Genomic DNA, 21,553 nt, shown 5'->3' with positions numbered 1-21,553 from the left:
CCCAAGCTGGAATGCGGTAGTACAGACATGGCTCACTGCAACCTCAAATTCTTAGACTCAAGGGATCCTCCTCCCTTGGTCCCATAGTAGCCGGGACTGTGGGAATGTGCCACCACACCTGGCTAACGTGTTTTTGGTAGGGACGGGTCTCGCTTTGTTGCCCAGTCTGGTCTTGGAACTCCTGGGCTCAAGTGATCCTCCTGCCTTGGCTTCCCCAAGTGCTGGGATTACAGGCGTAAGTTACCGTGCTCAGGTTTAATTGTCCTCCAGCCCCTGTCCCAAGCATGCCACCTTGGGCATCTCACAGAGAGAAACCATGTCGTCTTCATCTTACATCCATAGCTCTGCAATGTAACATGCCCTAAAGGTGAATTAAACTCATAGTTTACCCAGGTTGCATCTTTTTTTTTTTTTCTTTTTTTTTTTTTGTTTGAGGCGGAGTTTCGCTCTTGTTACCCAGGCTGGAGTGCAATGGCGCGATCTTGGCTCACCGCAACCTCCGCCTCCTGGGTTCAGGCAATTCTCCTGCCTCAGCCTCCTGAGTAGCTGGGATTACAGGCACGCGCCACCATGCCCAGTTAATTTTTGTTTTTTGTATTTTTAGTAGAGACGGGGTTTCACCATGTTGACCAGGATGGTCTCGATCTCTTGACCTCGTGATCCACCCACCTCAGCCTCCCAAAGTGCTGGGATTACAGGCATGAGCCACCGCGCCTGGCCGCATCTTTTATGTATTAGTAGAATTGTCTTTTGTGACCTCTATAGGTCAGTTTCTATCAATCAACAGTTGTTATAAACTATACCTAGAAACCAATCCTCCTGTCTTCCTATAGAGTATACCAAGATGTCTGATAATTTAGAACGGTGTTTTCATCGGGCAATGATGAAGCATTTTCCTGGTGAAGATGGAGACACAGATGAAGAATTTTGGATTCGAGAGGATGAAAAGCGGGAGAAGAGACGGAGTCGGGCTGGGCGAAGTGGTGGGAGCCATGTTTGGACCCGCTCTAGGGACCCCGAAGGGCCCAGCAGGAAACAGCAGCCCGTGGAGAATGGAGGGAAGTCTTTGCCCCCCACACGCCGAACCCCCTCTTCTGGGGACGGTCAGAGCAGCAGCTCCACACAGCCCCCGCGGGAGACGGGCGCTTCAAATGGCCGAGGCTTTTCTCATCCCCTGCACTGTGGCGGAACGCCCAGCCAAGCACCCTTTTTAAACCAGATGGTAAGGACTAGAGTGGAGGCCGTTGCAGTCTCTCCTGGTTTGTGAGTTCATAGGGATGTAAAGGCCATTCAGTTAGTAATTTCTACAAAGTATTTCTGTGTATGGGTGACATCTATTCCCCCACGAGTCCTTCATTTTATTTTATTTTCGTTTACTTTTTAGTAGAGACAAGGTGTTGCTATGTTATCTAGGCTGGCCTCAAACTCCTGACCTCAAGCAGTGCTTCTGCCTCAGCCTCCCAAAGTGCTGGGACTAGGCATGAGCCACTTTGCCCAGCCCTTCCTTTATTCTAAATCCTCCTTTTTCTCAGTCATTTCAAATATGTATTCTCAATGTGGGCACAAAAATGGGATTTAAAAATACATAATCTGGCCAGGCATGGTGGCTTATACCTATAATCCCAGCACTTTGGGAAGCCGAGATGGGGGGATCATTAGGTCAGGAGTTCAAGACCAGCCAGGCTAACATAGTGAAACCCCATCTCTACTAAAAATACAAAAATCAGCCAAGCATGGTGGTCCATGCCTGGAGGCACCAGCTACTCAGGAGGCTGAGGCAGGAGGATTGCTTGAACCCAGGAGGCAGAGGTTGCAGTGAGCGGAGATCATGCCACTGCACTCCAGCCTAGGTGACAGAGCGAGACTGTCTCAAAAAAAAAGTAATCTAGCCGGGCGTGGTGGCTCACGCCTGTAATCCCAGCACTTGAGAGGCCGAGGCGGGTGGATCTCCTGAGGTCAGGAGTTCGAGATCAGCCTGACCAACATGGTGAAACCTCATCTTTAAAAAAGAAAAAAGTATCTTTTTTGTATAGTACAGTATATCTGCAGCATCAAGATTTCGTGGTAGCAGGCAGCTGGGGAGAAATGGCTAAAATGGATCCTTGGGTGGAGGAGGAATAAAAAAGAGATTGAGATTGAGAAACGCTGATTTAATCTTCTGTCTCCTGGAGCGGGAGGTTGCTTTGGGCTCACAGGTGAGCCCTGGTGTGGGTGAGCGCATGTTCAGTCTCCACGTCTCCATCCGAGGTCTAGTCGTCTGTTTTATTTTAGTAATGCCTTCATTTTCAGGAAAAGCCTCGTTGTCAACCTAAAGTCTGGTCTTTCCTTTTCCCCCTTCTTGCTGTGCTGAACGTGCTGCAGAGGCCAGCGGTGCCAGGGACATTTGGCCCTCTGCGAGGATCAGATGCTGCTGCCTTGTACGGCTCCTCTGGAGTCCCGGAGCCGCACCCCGGGGAGCCTGTGCAGCAGCGCCAGCCTTTCCCCATGCAGGTGAGCACCCTACTCAGCAGGTGCAGGGGGTCCCACAGCTACGTTTCAGAGGAGAAAGTCTCTTTCCAGGCTAAATGTCACTCATTGTCTACTTCCCTGAAGAGTCTGTTCCCATAGAGACGCACGTCCCTAAGCCTGCCTTCTTCTGTGAGTCTGGTTAACTGTGTTGCGTTTTCTTGTTGCCAGCCTCCAGTGGGAATTAACTGCCACCGAGGACCCAGGCTGGGCACACCCGAAGACAGGCAAATGTGTGGGGGGCTGGCGCACCTTTCTAGCATGGGCCCACACCCTGGATCCTTGCAGCTCGGCCAGATGAGTGGCCCGAGTCAGGATGGAAGCATGTATGCTCCAGCTCAGTTCCAGCCAGGATTCATTCCCCCCAGGCATGGGGGGGCTCCGGCCCGGCCACCAGACTTCCCTGAAAGCTCAGAAATTCCTCCCAGCCACATGTATCAATCGTACAAGTACCTGAATCGAGTACACTCTGCTGTCTGGAATGGGAACCACGGTGCCACAAACCCAGGACCCTTGGGCCCAGAGGAGAAGCCCCACCTGGGGCCTGGACCTTCTCACCAGCCTCGCAGTCTCGGTCACATGATGGATTCCCGAGTCATGAGACCACCTGTCCCCGCCAACCAGTGGACTGAACAATCCGGCTTCCTACCTCATGGAGTTCCTTCCTCAGGGTACATGCAGCCACCCTGCAAGTCTGCTGGACATCGGCTACAGCCACCTCCAGTGCCAGCACACAGTTCTCTGTTTGGAGCGGCCACCCAGGCTCTGCGGGGGGTGCAGGGAGGGGACTCCATGATGGACAGCCCAGAGATGATCGCCATGCAGCAGCTCTCCTCCCGCGTCTGCCCGCCAGGTGTGCCTTACCACCCCCACCAGCCCGCACCCCCCCGTTTACCCGGCCCTTTTCCACAGGTAGCCCACTCAGTGTCCGTCAGTGTATCAGCCCCCAAGCCTGCCCTGGGCAACCCTGGGAGGGCACTGGAGAACAGTGAAACACAAGAGCCTGAGAATGACCAAGGTAATGCACCCTGTCACTTTGGGCTCTCTAAGCTCTTATTTCATGAGTAATCTTTTTACACAGCATATCAAGCCAAGCGTGAGCGGGTGTCCAGCCTCTCTTTCTTGAACTTCTGTGTTTGGGTCACTATCTTCTTGGTCTACAGATGTCAGAGCATTCCTGGTCGCAGTCTTGACTGCTGCACAGGTGGGCGCTTGCTGTGCCAGGCATTCTTCCTGAGACTTTGTTTTTTTTCTTTAAGACAGAGTCTCACTGTTGCCCAGGCTGGAGTGCAGTGGCATAGTCTCGGCTCACTGCAGCCTCCGCTCCCCGGGTTCAAGCAATTCTCCTGCCTCAGCCTTCTGAGTAGCTGGGATTACAGGTGCGCACCACCACACCCAGCTAATTTTTGTATTTTTAGTAGAGACAGGGTTTCACCATGTTAGCCAGGCTGGTCTCGAACTTCTGACCTCAGGCGATCTGCCCACCTTGGCCTCCCAAAGTGCTAGGATTACAGGTGTAAGCCACTGTGTCCTGCCTTCCTGAAACTTTTGTACCTTAACTCATTTATTCTCAGAACAAGCCTTGGAGATAGCTACTGTTATTATCCTTCCTTTTACAGATGGAAAATCCAAGGCATGGAAATGTTAGATTATTTGCTCTCACCCAGCTGGTAAGTAGCAGAGCTGAGATTTGGGCCCAGACACACTAGATCCCGCATCTGTGATCCACTCACCACATCATCATACCTCCTCTAAAAAAGTACTGTCAGCCGGGTGCAGTGGCTCACGCCTGTAATCCCATCTCTTTGGGAAGCCCAGGTGGGCGAATCACCTGAGGTCAGGAGTTCAAGACCAGCCTGACTGACATGGCAAAACCCGGTCTCTCTTTTTTTTTTTTTTTTTTTTTTTTTAAGACAAGGTTTCACCATCAGGCTGGTCTTGAACTCCTGACCTCAGGTGATCCGCCCGCCTGGGCTTCCCAAAGAGATGGGATTACAGGCGTGAGCCACCGCGCCCGGCCACTAAACCCAGTCTCTAATAAAAATACAAAAATTAGCTGGGCATGGTGGCAGGCGCCTGTAATCCCAGCTACTTGGAAGGCTGGGATTTCTACCTCATGGAGTTGAACCTGGGAGGCAGAGGCTGCAGTGAGCCAAGATAACTGCACCCCAGCCCGCGTGACAGAGGACTCTGTCTCAAAAATAATAATAACCCAGACTGAAATCTAGTAAGTTTTGCAGCAGTTTCTTAGAAATGCCATTTAAGAGGAGTAAACATTAAACTAAGGGAGAAAAATGGGGAGAAAAAAGACTTTGCAATTAACGCTTATTTCTAGGATAGATATCTAGCATGCATGTAATTTTCTTCAGTACCTGGCAGGAGAATGTAGACACTTCGACTTTAAGGTAATAGATTCCTGGCCGGGCACAGGTGGGTCACACATAATCCCAGTTCTCTTGGAGGCTGAGGCAGGCAGATCAGGAGGTCAAGAGTTCGAGACCAGCTTGGCCAAGAATGATGAAACCTCGTCTCTACTAAAAATATAAAAGTTAGCTGTGTGCAGTGGTGTGCACCTGTATTCCCAGCTACTCGGGAAGCTGAGGCAGGAGAATCTTCAGAACCTGGGAGGCAGAGGTTGTAGTGAGCCAAGATGCACCACTGCCCTCCACCCTGGGCAATAGACCAAGACTCCATCTCAAAATAAAAGAAAAAAAAAAGATAATAGATCTTTTTGTGTTTCTCATACCTGTAATCCCAAGTACTTGGGAGTCTGAGGTGGAAGGGTTGCTTGAACCCTGGAGTTCAAGGTTTCAGTGAGACGTGATCACACCACTGCACTCAGCCTGGGCAACAAAGTTGAAACTCTGACTCTTTAAAAAAAAAGAAAAAAAATTGTTAGGGGAAAAATTATAGTGTTTCTTTTCTGGAAAGACCTACTTTGTTAACACCGCCTGTAGCAGAATTTTCTAATATTGATTTCAAATGATTTCTGCAATTCAAAGCTTTACAAGAATCCTATTTAGTTAAGTCTTGGCTAAGTCTAGTCGCTAAGTTTAATGTTGACTGAATAATGAAAAGTGTGGTTTTTCATTTTCATTGTGTAATTTGTACCATGACTATTAAGGCCAGCTTCAGGTAGCCTGAGCTATCATAATAGCTCTTTAAAACTTGTTAAGAATCTTTAACCTTGTCCTTCAAATCTGTTACCAGGATTGTCATTTGATCACACGTGGACAACTGCTGTCCTCTTAGAAAGATTTTAAATAGATTATTTTGGCCAGGCAGTGGCTCATACCTGTAATCTCAGCACTCTGGGACGCCAAGGCGGGCAGATCACCTGAGGCTGATCTGAGTTGAGACCAGCCTGGCTAACATGGTGAAACCTCATCTCTACTAAAAATACAAAAATTAGCTGGGTTTGGTGGTGCATGCCTGTAATCCCAGCTACTTGTGAGGCTGAGGCAGGAGAATCTCTTGAACCCAGGAGGCGGTGGTTGCAGTGAGCCGAGATCGTCCCACTGCACCCCCAGCCTGGACATCAGAGCGAGACACTGCTTCAAAAAAAAAATAGACTATTTTATATAGATACATACACATACTTACACATTATTGTACATGGTCTTAGTTAAGACCATATTTGTGGGTTGAATAGTAAGGTAAAGAATTCTGAGGATGTAACCAGGCGTAGGAGTCTAATAAACTAATTTGATTGGGCTTATCCATAGTATGTTAAAGATGACTTTTGAGTTTTATTTAGTAGGCATCTTCAAGACATGGAGACAAAATGAATGTACTGATTCACCAGTGATTGAGTCTGTGTGTGCCTGGAGTCAGGGGACAGTGAGAGAGAGAGGTCCCTCCTCCTGTGGAGCTTATCTTCCCATGGAGCCTTCCTGAGTGCCAAGCATGCCCTGCTCTTTCTCGCTGTATGAAATTTTAAAGCTTCCCAGCATGGCCAGCAATTCTGATGACGGCCATCCCCCCGGTGTGTTTCACATGCACCTGCCTGGAGTCCATGAGCCACAAGCCCTCTCTCAGCCTCTTACTAACTAGGCAACCCAAGGTTAGGGAGGCATGGACGTTTCCATTCTCCGGCACACTCTTAAGAGTGGCTGTAGAGGTGCTATGTTTTACCTTTGTGTCCATAGAAGGGGTGAAAGGACGTGTATCTTGACTCCTTTCAAGGACTCCAGCAGCATCCAGCTGAGGCTTGAATCACCGCACATCCACCTCCATCTGACTCTGTCATGTTCTTTACATTTATATTGCCATTTCAGCTACTGAATTATTTTTTCTCTTTTTTTTTTTTTTTTGCAGCAGAGCCATTGCCTGGCCTTGAAGAGAAGCCAGCAAGTGTTGCTACTTCAGAGGGGGTATACCTCAAACAACTACCTCACCCCACGCCTCCCCTGCAGACTGACTGCACCAGGCAGTGCTCACCCCAAGAAAGGGGGGAAACATTGGGCCCGGAGCTCAAAACCACCTCCTCCGAATCTGCAGACAACTGTAAAGCAACCAAGGGCAAGAATCCCTGGCCCTCGGATAGCAACTACCCCAGCCCAGCCGCCCAAGGGTGCGTGGGAGACCTCTCTACAGTGGCAGACAGGGGCACTCTACCTGAAAACGGAGTCATTGGGGAAGCATCTCCCTGTGGATCAGAGGGGAAGGGCCTTGGTAGCAGTGGTTCCGAAAAGCCACTGTGCCCCAGAGGCAGAACGTTGCAGGAAACCGTGCCATGCCCAGGACAGAATGCAGCGACACCGCCCAGCACAGACCCCAGCTTGATGGGAGGCACTGTGAGCCAGTTCTCCTCGCTGTACATGCCTGGGCTGGAGTACCCGAATTCAGCTGCTCATTACCACATCAGTCCAGGCCTGCAGGGTGTGGGCCCCGTGATGGGAGGGAAGTCCTCAGCATCCCATCCCCAGCATTTCCCCCCGAGGGGCTTTCAGTCCAGCCACCCACATGCTGGAGGCTTTCCCCGGTATCGCCCCCCACAAGGAATGAGGTATTCCTACCACCCACCACCGCAGCCTTCCTACCACCACTATCAGCGAACTCCTTACTATCCGTGTCCACAGGGCTTTTCTGACTGGCAGAGACCTCTCCATCCCCAGGGAAGCCCGAGTGGACCCCCCGCCAGTCAGCCTCCCCCACCGAGGTCCCTCTTCTCAGACAAGAATGCCATGGCCAGTCTGCAAGGCTGTGAGACACTGAATGCTGCCTTAACTTCTCCAGCCCGCATGGATCCTGTGGCTGCTAAAGTCCCGAATGACGGGCAGAATCCTGGTCCAGAGGAAGAGAAGCTAGATGAATCTATGGAGAGGCCAGAGAGTCCCAAAGAATTTTTAGACCTGGACAACCACAATGCAGCCACCAAGCGGCAGAGCTCGTTACCAGCCGGCGAGTATCTCTACGGACCTCCTCCTCCGTCTCTGAGTGCGGGAATGGGCTTTGCTTCATCTCCATTTCCCAACCACGGCGTGATGCTGCAGACGGGGCCTCCCTATACACCTCAGCGGCCGGCCAGTCACTTTCAGCCCAGGGCTTACTCTTCCCCCGTGGCTGCTCACCCACCTCACCACCCAGGGGCCACCCAGCCCAACGGGCTCTCTCAGGAGGGCCCCATCTATCGCTGCCAGGAAGAGGGCCTGGGTCACTTTCAAGCTGTGATGATGGAACAAATTGGCACTAGAAGTGGAATAAGGGGACCTTTCCAGGAAATATACAGACCATCAGGGTAAGATTGCATTTGGGCTTTTCCCTGCAAAGAAAGAACAGATGTTGGTTGTTTTTGTTTATTTTTGAGACAGAGTCTCGCTGTGTCACCCAGGCCGGAGTACTGTGGTGCAATCGTGGCTCACTGCAGCATCGACCTCCCAGGCTCAGGGATCCTCCTACATCAGCCTTCTAAGTAACTGGGACTACAGGAGCATGCCACCATTCCCGGCTAATTTTTTTTTTTTTTTTTTTTGATAGAGGTAGGGTTTCAACCATGTTACCCAGGCTAGTCTCGATCTCCTGAGTACAAGTTATTCTCCTGCCTCAGCCTCCCAAAGTGCGGAGATGACAGGCATGAGTCACCACAGCCAGCCTGGATGTTCATTTTAAACAGAAAAATGGCCTTAGAGATGAAGATAATAGTTAATGATCTGGGAACAAGAAAAGCATGTGAATTATTGGTGTTGCACGCTTGGTAGAAAGATATTAGACGTACAGCCCAGCTTTATCTTTGAAATTTTTTCCCCTCATGAAAATGAATTGGCATTTAAATGACTGAGTTAGATTTTGATATTGTGAACTTTTTTTTTTTTTTTTGAGACGCGTCTCCTGGAGTGCAGTGGTGCGATCTCGGCTCACTGCAGCCTCTGCCTCCCAAGTTCAAACTATTGTCCTACCTCAGCCTCCCAAGTAGTTGGGATTACAGGTGCCCACCACCGCTCCCGGCTAATTCTTGTATTTTAAGTAGAGACGGGGTTTCACCATATTGGCCAGACTGGCCTCAAACTCCTGACCTCAGGTAACCCACCCCCTTCAGCCTCCCAAAATGCTGGGATTACAGGCATGAGCCACCACACCTGACCAGCTTTTTTATTTTATTTTGTTTTATTGAGATTAAATCTCTGCTCTTTGGCCCAGGCTGGAATGCAGTGGTGCGATCTCTGCTCACTGCAATCTCTGCCTCCCAGGTTCAAGCGACTCTCCTGCCTCATCCTCCCAAGTAGCTGGGATTACAGGTGCCTACCACCATGCCCAGCTAATCTTTGTATGATACTGTAAACTTAGTAACCACAGTTTGAGAGCTGTAAGCAAGTCTGTGTCAACATTGCTGCTGTGTGCAGATGCTCTGACCAAGGTTAAAAAAAAAAAAAAAATAGGTCTACCCAGGAGTAGAAGAGATCATATGTCGTATTAAAGTCTTATGGCCGGGCGCGGTGGCTCAGGCCCGTAATCCCAGCACTTTGGGAGGCCAAGGCGGGAGGATCTGAAGATCAAGAGATCAAGACCATCCTGGCCAACATGGTGAAACACCATCTCTACTAAAAATACAAAAATTAGCTGGATGTGGTGGCGCTCGCCTGTAGTCCCAGCTACTTGGGAGGCTGAGGCAGGAGAATTGCCTGAACCCAGGAGGGGGAGGTTGCAGTGAGCCGAGATTGCGCCACTGCACTCCAGCCTGGGCAACAGAGCGAGACTCCGTCTCAAAAAAAAAAAAAAAGTTTTACTACATATCTCTCATTTCTTACCGTATCTCTGAATGAGAAAACCAGTTTTACCCAGAATGCAAATAAGTCACCATGAGACTTCTTTCACACATGATTGTGTAGTGATATTTTCGAGATCCAGTTAGGTGATCTGCCATCCAGGAAGTTTTCAAATCTATGTATACCAAAGGTGGTTAGAGGGAGTTATTTATATGAAAGTTACAAATAATAATAATTATTATTCGTAACTTATTATATGTAACTTTCATATAAATTTGAAACCAATACCATTCGGCATAAAAACCAGTGTTGCCCCTCAGTGCCATCCTGTCGCCTTAGCACTGTACTCTCTCTATCGTTTTTTTGTTATATGTGCTTTATATGTCTCTAAATACCTGTTTTCTTTTCTTTGCTGTTTTTCCTAAGCTGTTGGACAGTCAATTGTAAACCTCAACCCCTCAATACTTGAGCATGCATCTTCTAAGAATGGACATTCCTTGGAGAACCATTTCAAAACGATTACCACACTCAAGGCAAATAACGATATCTAAAAGTATTTTTTTTTTCTCTTTTCTTTTTTTCTGAGATGGAGTCTCGCTTTGTCACCAGGCTGGAGTGCAGTGGCACAATATGGGCTCACCGCAACCTCCGCCTCCTGGGTTTGAGCGATTCTTCTGCCTCAACCTCCTGAGTAGCTAGGAATATAGGTGCACACCACCATGCCCAGCTAATTTTTTTATTTTTATTAGAGACAAGGTTTCACCATGTTGGCCAGGGTGGCCTCAATCTCTTGACCTCGTGATCCACCCACCTCGGCCTCCGAGAGTGCTGGGATTAACAGGCGTGAGCCACCGTGCCCAGCCTTTTTTTTTTTTTGAGATGGAGTTTTGCTCTTGTCGCCTAGGCTGGAGTGCAATGGCGCAGTCCCGGCTCACTGCAACTTCTGCCTCCCAGGTTCAGGCGATTCTCCTGCCTCAACCTCCTGAGTAGCTGGGATTACAGGCATGCGCCACCACACGTGGCTAATTTTGTGTTTTTAGTAGAAACGGGATTTCAGCATCTTGGTCAGGCTGGTCTCAAACTCCCGACCTCAGGTGATCTGCCCACTTTGGCCTCTGTCCCAGAGTGCTGGATTGCAGGCACGTGCCACTGCGCCCGGCCCTGGAGTGTCTTTTAGAGCCATTTCTTTGTGTTTTATTTTGATTTTTTTTTTTTTTCCTGATAAAAGATCCAGTAAAGGCTCATATGTTTGCATTTGGCTGCTATGTCTGTATCGTCTCTTAATTCATACTCATCCTATCTGTTTTGTTTTCCAAACAATCCGGGCCGGTTATCATGGAGAATGTTCCAGATTCTAGATTTATCACAGTCTCCTTGTGTTTAGATGAAACACTTGTGCCAGGTGTGGTGGCTCATACCTACAATCCCAGCACTTTGGGAGGCTGAGGCAGGAAGATTACTTAAGCTCAGGAGTTTAAGAGACCAGCCTGGGCAACGTGACGAGATTCTGGCTCTACTGAAAATAAAGAACTTAGCCAGGGCTGGTAGCATACACCTGTAGTTCCAGCTACTCAGGAGGGTGAGGCAGGAGGATCACTGGAGCATGGAAGATTGAGCCTGCAGTAAACCATAATCCTGCCACTACACTCTTAACAGGGTCACAGAGCAAGACCCTGTCTCTAAAAGAAAAAAAAAGATTAAACACTTTCGTCAGGAATATACGTAGGTGGTGTGCATGCCACGTTTTGCACCAGGAGGTACAGAGTGTCAAGTTGTCCCAGTGTCGACGATTCCAGGACTGATCACCTGGGTGATGAAGGCAGTGCCCTTGGACTGCAGTGTCCTGTTTCTTTTGTCACTAACATGTCTTCAGTAATTCTTTGTGGCTTCTTTTCTCTTGACTGTAGAATGCAGACGCACCCGGTCCAGTCACAAGCCTCATTCCCAAAGACCCCCGCAGCAGCAGCACCGCGGGAGGAGCTGCCGCCTCACAAGCCTCCAGCGCTTCCCCCGGATCAGGTAAGAATCACTCAACTTAGAGCTGCTCTCGTTCCTCCAGGTGGCTGGAAGGAAGCGTGTGACAGCCTTGCTGTTGTGGAAAGGTGTTTTAAGGTGTCCTGCGAAATAGGAACTTTTCCTGTGAAGTGCTTCCTTGACATAGGAGACACTTCTCCCCTGTCTCTTTTTCCCATTGTTATATGGAATGTATATCTGTTTGGGGAGTATTTACCCCTTATTTTTTCCACACCATCTGCCAGCATTTCTTCTGTCATGATCCCCTGTCTGTTTTCCGCTTCCCACCTTTCTCATGGGAGAGAGCCTAGTCGGCGGGTTTTAGAGTGCCGCTGCCTCAGTGCTGCTGCTCTCCCAGGCCCTGTGCCTGTGGCGTCTCCTGTAATCTTCCCCTTGACCCCCCACAAAGCAGTTGTCATTGGCTGCGTCATGAGCATTTCCCAATGTGCAAGTCCTCCTGCTGTTAAGCAGTGGGGCCGGGATCTGAATTGGGAGGTCGAGGACTCTAGAACCTACCCTCTGGAAGGAAACTGTAGCTCATGAAACAGAATCAGGCCATTTTCACAGGTGAGGAGCATGGATACTTTCTGGCTTACTTGCGTTTTTTTGTTTTGTTTTGTTTTTTAACAATTAAAACAATTTTTATTTTTGTTTAAAATGTCTTTGTGGCCGGGCGCACTGGCTCACGCCTGTAATCCCAGCACTTTGGGAGGCTGAGGCAGGTGGATCACGAGGTCAAGAGATTGAGACCATCCTGGCCAATATGGTGAAACCCCGTCTCTACTAAAAATACAAAAATTATCTGGGCGTGGTGGCGCGCGTGCCTGTAGTCCCAGCTACTCGGGAGGCTGAGGCAGGAGAATTGCTTGAACCCGGGAGGTGGAAGTTGCAGTGAGCTGAGATCGTGCCACTGCACTCCAGCCTGGTGCCTGGTGACAGAGTGAGACTGTCTCAAAAAAATACATATATATATCTTTGTTTATTTCAGAGCTAGTCCGAGGAGGAAATGAGCCCCAAGCAATGGAAAGCTGCACTCGAAGACTGGAATGCGGAGAACTGGGGAGGGCCCCGCCAGCTCTGCTCCCATCACCTGCTCCACCCCTTCACGCGACCCACCTGTGCCATCCTTGAGCTGGAGCCAGTCATGGGCCCTAAAAGGATACTCCTTAGATGACTGACACACAGCTCACAAAGGTCCTTGGCCAGGATCTCTTGCACGGCTGCTGTAGACAGTTAGGCAGAATGAATGGACGTGGAGTTAATGATGACTTTTCCAAATCCTGAGACACTTTTCAGGGAAAATCACTTTAAACTTGGGGGCGGGGTATACTCAAGAAAGGAGTGGTGCTTTTAAACTTTGATGAGCAGCTAAACTCAGGTATATATTTGGGGAAGGGACTACTCGTAGTATTAATGGTTTTGGAGCTGGGTCCAGTTTACAGAATTTTCATGTTGCCTTTTAAAATAATTTTTGTTGGTGGTGAATGTATTGTACATAAAGTGGGAAGGGTGGGTGGGGATGTGGAAGAAATGGGAGTCCTGACTGGTGGGTACACAGCACTGGAGTGATCTTTATCTGTTTACAATCATGTAACACTGAATACTTTTGGGAGCTGGAGATGAGGGTAGGAAAGGTTTGATCTTGTAATACGTCACTATGTTTCCTTGCTGGCCAGCCAGGCTTCAGAATAGCTAAAGGCCGTCCTTCCAGTCAGCCTGAGAGGGAACACCTGCCCCCTCACCATCTGGTGTCTGTCTCTATTGGAGGCAGAGTGCTCTCGGGACTACTAGAAGCTTCAGCCCAGGAGACGGGCTGCTCACTCTCTGGTGGCCCAAATCCTGGATGTGAGAAAGTGTTGTCCCTTCCTGGTTTTGCCACCAGCCCTACCGAATAGTCGTAAACCAGCATCAGGAATTGGGATGGCTGGAGTGTTTCATGTATTAGAAGATGAGCCATGCCCATCACAGACCTCCCTGTCGGGCCTGTGATCGAGAAGGCACCACACACAGCTTTCTGGCACAAATCACATTTTGTGGAAGTGACTACTCAGGTTTGTATATTTTAGTATCAATAAAGAATTGCACAGGTTTGAATAGGAAAAATGTATTCTATAGATTTACAGTTTGAATTTAGGAATATTTCAGTATATATAGTTTTTATTCATTTTAAGTGAATCAGTAAAATCAGTCATGGTGATTTACAATAGCTATCAAGAAAAAGTTCTTGGAATTATTTGTTGTATCTGTGGTAGGAAAGCATCGTACAGTATTAAATTACTTTATTACAGTTTTAGGATTGAATTACACTGGATTCTCCCTCGTTAGCATTCTGTATTTGATTTTAGCTGAGAGGTCACCAAAGTTAGGACCCTGTTTTAAATTTTTGAATATCCCGTGAAAGAAAAACTAAGGAAAATACTGAAATTACAGGTCTTTGTAAAAAAAAATAGCCTATTTTTAAGCATGCTTTTCGGGCGGTAGAAGAGCCTCTATGAAATGTTAATCTGCCCTAGTTTCTTATAAATTCAGCTGTCGGAGGGGCCAGTAGAGTCTTCCCTCCAATTCCAAGATTCCTAGTGAAACATGGAACTGTCGTGTTTACAGTTTGCTAAACATACGCTGTCCATGGAAAGAAAACTGATCGGAAACATCAATGATATAGAGATGAAACCCACCAGTTCCCGGATGATAGAAGTTTGTACCCGCACGCAAACGCTTAACCTGGTGGTGCTGCACAGGGCTCAGGCAGATTTGAGAATTGAATAGGGAACACAGATGCCTCTTAGGTATAATGCACAAAAATACGGATTTTCTCTCACAGAGGTTTTTTAAATTTGATGTATTTGCAGCTGGATTGAGTTTTGAGCCTGTGTTCTCGCTGGCTCCTAGTTCTTGTCAGAAACCTATCAGTGGCATAACCCGTTGAAAGTGAAGAGGACCGAAGGTTTGTGAATGGGTCTGCGCTTTAGCTCATATCCGCTAATGTGGAACATTACAGCTTCAGTGTCTGGGTTTGTGTAGAAGCAGGGAGGAGGAAAAAGAAGCATTTAGTTTGTTGCTAGTTAGACCTGGGCTAGACCCAGAGAGTTTGGCTGCTGACAGCCTTTCTCTTTTCCTGGTAATGCTGGTTCAGATCAGAGGCCTCACTTCTCCCTTACAGGAGCATTGTCACCGTGGGCATCTTCCCCTGAGTACCCCAGGGGCCTGGGTGGGAGCGGCTATGAGCAGCAGTTGGGCTGGTGCCCTCTTTCCTTCCGCCCTCCTGGTCCTTGAGCGGTTGTATGCGCACTGTCCCAGGTCACCCTGTCTCCTCCCTCTCCCAGTGCCCGCCCCAATCACCTGTTACTAGAGCAGCACTGTGGACAATACAGGAGGAGTCAGTCAATCCCTTTATCCTTAATCTCCCATCTTGGTTTTAGGTGGAAAATATTCAGGAAGAGCAATAGGAAATAGAACTACTGTATTAAATTATAACACTGTGAACAAGAGCAGTAGCAGCAGCAGCCTTCCTGCATCCTGTGTGGGAGTGTGTCCGTGCATTGTGCTAGAGCTTCACCCATTGTCCAGGGCGCGTCCTGAGCTGTTACTGGTCTTTGAAGTGCACATCTGCTGTGACCTGTCTGGAGTTGCCACGTTGCAGAAATTCACCTGGTCGTGAGCTGCTGTGAACCCCTAATCAACCCATCCGCAGGCAGGATCTTTTTCTCGCCTTTTCTTCCTCCTCTAGCACTTCTCTTTCCAAGTGTCTTAAGCAGATGCAGTGTCTTAAAAGCAGATGCAAATGCATTTGCCATCTTCTCCATTAGGAAAATGATGGTTATGTGTTAATAATTAGAAAGTAGTGTGTAAGGAGTCCTGAAAAGGTTTGCTCTCAAGCTAGAAGAACATTTCACGCCATGGGTCACTGTCACCTTGTCAGTGGGCCGGCTCTCAGTGGTCCCCAGGAGGGCGGGTTGGCTGAGATCCATGGAGAATTGGAAATGCCATCACACCTCTTTAACACTCATGGCTCACTTTTATTACAGTTGTTAATGAGTTAGAAACGTGTGTCTCCAAGGCCCGAGAGAAAGAAAAGGTGAGCTTCTTGGGAGGATTCTGGGTTTGTTTTCCTCTCAGAATTAAAAAATAATTTTTAATTCAGCTACTTTTTCCCCTCATTTAAAAGGTGGTAGGAGTGGCCAGGCATGGTGGCCCACACCTGTAATCCCAGCTTTTTGGGAGGCTGAGGTCGGCAGATCACAAGGCCAGGAGATCAAGACCATCCTGGCTAACAGGATGCTAACCCAGTCTCTACTAAAAATACAAAAAGCCAAGTGTGGTGGCACACACCTGTAAACCCAGCTACTCAGGAGGCTGAGGCAGGAGAAGCTCTTGAACCCGGGAGGCGGAGGTTGCAATGAGCAGAGATCAGGGTGACAGAGTGAGACTCCACCTCAAAAAAAAAAAGTAGCAGGAGCTATTGGCTAAAATTTATTAGAGTGGATGAAAGTGGAGAATAAATAAGAGCAAACCCTGCAGGCTTCTTGCTGACGTAACTTTCCCTCCCACCTCTCTGCCTCTCCATCGCCCGCCCTGACCAGGTTGGTTTAGTTGACCTGCTCGTACATATGAGCTGCTTGTCAACAGTTTCTCTCTTGTCAGTGAGCCCAGGACAGATGCTCAGAAGGCAAAGCCTCATCAAGCTCCTTTCATCAGGCTTAATGAAGACCCTAAGGCCGGGCGCGGTGGCTCACGCCTGTAATCCAAGCACTTTGGGAGGCCGAGGCGGGTGGATCATGAGGTCAAGAGATCAAGACCATCCTGGCCAACATGGTGAAACCCCGTCTCTACTAAAAATACAAAAAATTAGCTGGGCATGGTGGCGCGTGCCTGTAGTCCCAGCTACTCAGGAGGCTGAGGCAGGAGAATTGCCTGAACCCAGGAGGCGGAGGTTGCGGTGAGCCGAGATCGCGCCATTGCACTCCAGCCTGGGTAACAAGAGCGAAACTCTGTCTCAAAAACTAAACAAAACCAAACAAAAAAAAGACCTAATTTGAAATTTCACAGGAAGGCTTAATCCTGCAGTCACAAGGTAAGGACAGTTTGATAGCGTCAGAACCCCGACATGCTGCCAGAGACCCTCAGTGTTCGTACAAATGAAGGCGGAAGGTTCTCCAGCATTGCTGCCCTTCTGAGTTCACCCTCTGCAGAATCTTCACGGACCCCCGACTGCAGAAATTGGTTCTGTGAGTTAATGAGCCATGTGCTGCTCAGTGCCGGGGCTGCTAGGATGTGGTGTCCAGGCAGTAGCTTCAGTAACGACACCTCTTGCTGAGCATGCAGAGGCTTTTATCTGTGGGCTCACATCTCTGCGTAGGCACAAGGATTGTGATTACGGCGTGAGGAAAAGCTGGGCTCCTCTGGCGGGTGGGACTCCGCCGTGTAGCTGTAGGGAGCCGAGCCTCGCGCTTCCCCTCTGGACGGCAGTGTTTGGGGGAACGTTGCTGCTTCCCGTTTTTCTAGTCAGGGACACAAGCTTTGCCTGCAGGTTGGGTGTTGACCCTGCTCTGTGCTAGACAGTCATGTGGAGGGACTGTTCTGGCCTTGGGTTCCACCCGCCCCCCCGTATTTTGTTTTTTTAACCTGTACACGTCAAGGAAAGGGTTGACCTTTTTATACCTAGTTTCTCCCTCTTGTCCTGCGCAGGAGGACTGTCTGAACCCCCGCATAGAAACTCCTGATGAGCAGCTGATTGTCCTGCATGTGTTTTTGAAAAGGGTTGGGTGGGGTGGGAACAGGGGTATGGATATTGCATAAGTTATTGAAATGCCGACCCCTGTTCAGAAGACCATGCGGTCCCTCCCCTCTCCTCCCCTCCCCTCCCCGGGGCTCAGGTACCTCACTCTCCTGCCTGGTTCACAGCTCCTGGTGCCCAGGTCAGTCTCCTCCAGCCCTGGTACACAGTGTCCGGAGCCTCTGCTCCTGCTGCAAAAGCAAGGTGAACCTTCTGGCCAGTACTGGAAAGGGGAATGCTATTTATTTTGTGTATATTTTGTTGTGGTCTGCTGATGCCCTGTTTCACTGAGAGCGACACTTACCTCAATAGTTAGTTCAATATTGTGTGTTGGATAATTTTTTAAAAGAACTTTTTAAAAAGCTTTTTGATCCTTGGCGGTCTGTAGATTTATTTCCATATGAACTGGTTATTTTGTATAAAGTACATTCTTAAAATAGTGAGGCTGCTGTGTGCGTGTGGTGTGTCTGTTCACGTGTCATTTTCACAGCAGGCCAAACCCAGACTCCCATCAGGACAAAGGCATGACTAGGCCCCAAGGCCACCAGCTAAAACGCCGTCCCCCATGTCCATTCTCAGGCATCAAGACATGGAGGCGGGGCACAGGTCCGGGCTACCTGACAAAGGAACGTGGTCCCAGAGAACTTGAAGACAGTCATATGCCAACTGGCAGTTCTAAACCACGTCAGAGATAAAACACTCCTCACAGCTGGTCCTGGCCAACTCGGCCTGGCACTCGGCATCTCACTGGTAAAGGCGTCCGCTTCCAGACGGTTGCTACGCCTCAGGTGCAGGACTCCTCTCTTTCCAGACTTTAGGCTGCCTGGGATGGGAAAGGAGGACCCGATGGGGCAGCAGAGCAGCTGCAGCCTGGAGCCTGGAGCCTGCTGTGCGCCCACGTGGCCAGAAGTGGGCGCTCCAGTCTAATCAAGCAGGTGACTTTATACCTGCCAAGGTCATTTTGTTTCATTTCCAGTTACTGGGAGAAGAGATTGAAAGTAGCCACATTCTTAGAAATCAGCAATAGTCTTAAGACACCAAAACTCCTGTCCTGTTCTGTCTTTAAATGCAGATAGCCTCGGTTTAATGATCATTCAACTTAGGAGTTTTTTGAAACCACACATTCAGTAGAAACTGTACTTTGAGTACACATACAACCATTGTCTTTCTGTACGGTGTTCAATAAACTCCATGCCATATTCAACACTGCGTTGTAAAGGAGGCTCAGCTGTGGGCTCGCCTGAGTTTGCTCAGCACATTGAAGGCGGGCTAAGCTGTGATGTTTGGTGGGTTAGGTGGATTCAGTGCATTTTCAGCTGACGGCGTTTTCAACTCATGAAGAGTTTATCGTGCGGTGACCCCATTGGAAGGCAAGAAGCATCTGTAATTGTCCGTGTAAGTAATCCTCATTCCACAAAAATTTAACCGCAAATAGTTCCCATTTCCAAACCACGCTGAGGGCTGTCCCTTTGTGCACAGGGCTCTGTCTGCTGTCCTGTTAACCTCCGGTTGTTTCATGTCTGACTGTCCCCACTGATACTCTGTTACTATTGGCTAACACGTTTTTGAGACTTTTATCCTGCCATTGTTTTAAAACTGTTCAGTTATTCTCCCATGAAAAGTGTTTCTCCGATCAAACATTTTATATCAATCATACTTTCTAGCTTAGCGGTTGCATTTCAGTATAATTTCTGAAACAACAAAAATCTACTTTGAAGTGAAAAATCAGGCCAGGCACGGTGGCTCACTTGATGTCAGGAGCTTGGGACCAACCTGGCCAGCATGGTGAAACCCCGTCTCTACTGAAAATACAAAAATTAGCCAGGCATGATGGCACACGCTTGCCATCTCAGTTACTTGGGAAGCTGAGGCAGGAGAATCGCTTAAACCCGGAAGGCACAGGTTGCAGTGAGCAGAGATCGCACCACTGCACTCCAGCCTGAGCAACAGAGCAAGATTCCATCTCAAAAACGAAAAAAGTCACTGGTAAATACCAGAAGAGACATGATGCCAGTCAAATTGTGCATCTCCATGGATTCTCCCGGCACTCTGGCCTGGCTTCCTTCACTGTCCTTCCGACTTTCTCCTAGAGCCCAGTCCAGCTAGCTGAGCAGTGGCTCAGACCGCATTAGCAAGTCCACTCCCTGTGCCTATCAGTAGCACACCCTTAAAACGCACACAAACTTTGGTTTCTAACTTTAAGATTCCCTCCTACCGTGACATGAATTCATCACCAAACAATAGCCAGAATTTCTTTTTCAACAGATTTAGCTATTGATAGGCTTTAATTTTTTTTTTCATACAGGGTTTCACTCTGATGATCTCAGCTCACTGCAGCCTTGACCTCCCAGGCTCAAGTGCTCCCACCACAGCCTCCCAAGCAGCTGGGACTTCAAGTGCACGCCACCACACCCAGCTAATTTTTTGTAGAGACAGGGTCTCGCCATGTTGCCCCGGCTGGTCTAGAACTGAGATCAAAGGATCCGCCTGCCTCAGCCTCCCGAAGTGCTAAGAATGACAGGTGTGAGCCACTGTGCCTGGCCTTTATTTTTTATAAGGAACTTAGCCATGTAGAGTGCTTGCAGGTTCATCTGCTTTGGACCAAACCCAACGACACACACACACATATATATATATATCTCCAGCAAAAGTGAGTATCTTCCACTGGTCAACTTGGCATAGTAGGCAGTCTTACTGTGGCTCTATCTTTGGAACGGGAAGTGTTGTTATTATTATTTTATTTATTTTTTTTTTTGAGACAGAGTTTCACTCTGTCGCCAGGCGCCAGGCTGGAGTGCAGTGGCGCAATCTCGTCTCACTGCAACCTCCGTCTCCTGGGTTCAAGCAATTCTCCTGCCTCAGCCTCCCGAGTAGCTGGGACTACAGGCACGCGCCACCACACCCAGCTAATTTTTATATTTTTAGTAGAGACGGGGTTTCACCATGTTGGCCAGGATGGTCTCGATCTCTTGACCTTGTGATCCGCCCGCCTCGGCCTCCCAAAGTGCTGGGATTACAGGCTTGAGCCACCGCGCCCGGCCAGGAAGTATTATTTAACACTTGTTAAGCTCCCTGGGTAACACCTTACAGATAGAATCCTACTCAGTGAGCTTGTTTCTTCAGAGTGTAAAAGCTACTTGGGCAAGATTTAGGTGGACAGGAAGCTATAGGTTGTTACCGTGGCTTAGTCTCAAAAGTTCTGCTCAACTTTCTATTTTGACATTTGGAGACAGCCAGAGGGGCTTTTCTTGTTAAAGATCAACGTCTTTTGTCTCTAAACCAATTCCTGTTGCTGGAAAGAAAGGCAATCCAAGTTTTATAAATCGGCAGCTTCGTGGGCTTAGTATTGCTACACTCCCTGTTCTCTGAGAGTGCTACCAACAGAATTGAGAGATTAACCCAGATGGGCTATTTTGGGACTGATCTTTACCCTAGAATCTTCCTGGAAGGTGAATGGCCCGTGTCATGCAGTTGTTATGCAAGAGGTATCATGGGACCTTTCCTTCTGGGTGACCCAGCAGCAGCGGGCACCTGCTGTGTGGCTGCCTTCACTGTCCTCCCCCACACTGCTGTTGATTTCTCTAGACTGGCCCTGTAGCTGTCCCCTGATCTCATGGTATCCCTTGGACTTTGTAGGGAGAACATCTGTGCATCTGTTTTAGTCCGCTTTCTGCTAAGCAATTTTATAAAAACCCTTGGGTGCAAAATACTAGCCAAGAAGATGAAGGCAGCTGGCAGATCCCCAGATTTGGCTACTGTGTGCTGAAATCCCAGCCCCCTTCTACAGCCATGACACGCATATCAATGCAGGTGCCCTTGAGACTTCCGCAGGGTCAGGAAAGCCCGACCTGCTCCTAGAATCCTGGATTTGGACTTCATTCTGGACAGCATATGACAAGGGCAAGGACCCCTCTTCTAACCGGTTAAAGCTGGACAGAATTTTTTTTTTTTTTTTTTTTTTTTTTTTTTTTTTTGAGATGGAGTCTCACTCCATCGCCAGGCTGGAGTGATCTCAGCTCACTGCAACCTCCGCCTCCCAGGTTCAAGCAATTCTCCT

General features: G+C 48.7%; 1 protein-coding gene across 3 annotated transcripts in view; it reads left to right on the top strand.

Annotated features, from left to right (window-relative positions):
- LOC105718502 (chromatin remodeling regulator CECR2) overlaps window positions 1-16,637 on the top strand; it is a 202,566-nt gene extending 185,929 nt beyond the window's left edge. For 2 of the 3 annotated variants that reach the window (XM_064362803.1, XM_064362805.1), the window contains 6 exons: window positions 834-1,222; window positions 2,362-2,490; window positions 2,677-3,523; window positions 6,823-8,245; window positions 11,618-11,729; window positions 12,712-16,637. In XM_064362803.1, coding sequence (XP_064218873.1) covers window positions 834-1,222; window positions 2,362-2,490; window positions 2,677-3,523; window positions 6,823-8,245; window positions 11,618-11,729; window positions 12,712-12,717 — 2,906 coding nt within the window. In that variant the 3' untranslated portion in view covers window positions 12,718-16,637. The remainder of the gene's footprint in view (window positions 1-833; window positions 1,223-2,361; window positions 2,491-2,676; window positions 3,524-6,822; window positions 8,246-11,617; window positions 11,730-12,711) is intronic. The other variant, XM_064362804.1, reaches the window with a different exon arrangement.
- Window positions 16,638-21,553: the final 4,916 nt, after the last annotated feature.

This window comes from Aotus nancymaae, unplaced genomic scaffold (assembly GCF_030222135.1).
Source record: "Aotus nancymaae isolate 86718 unplaced genomic scaffold, 86718_ANA_hifiasm-v0.15.2.pri h1tg000049l, whole genome shotgun sequence".
Classification (NCBI taxonomy): Eukaryota; Metazoa; Chordata; class Mammalia; order Primates; family Aotidae; genus Aotus; species Aotus nancymaae.
The sequence above is the reverse complement of the archived record's forward strand: the minus strand, read 5'-3'. Positions and strand labels throughout refer to the sequence as shown.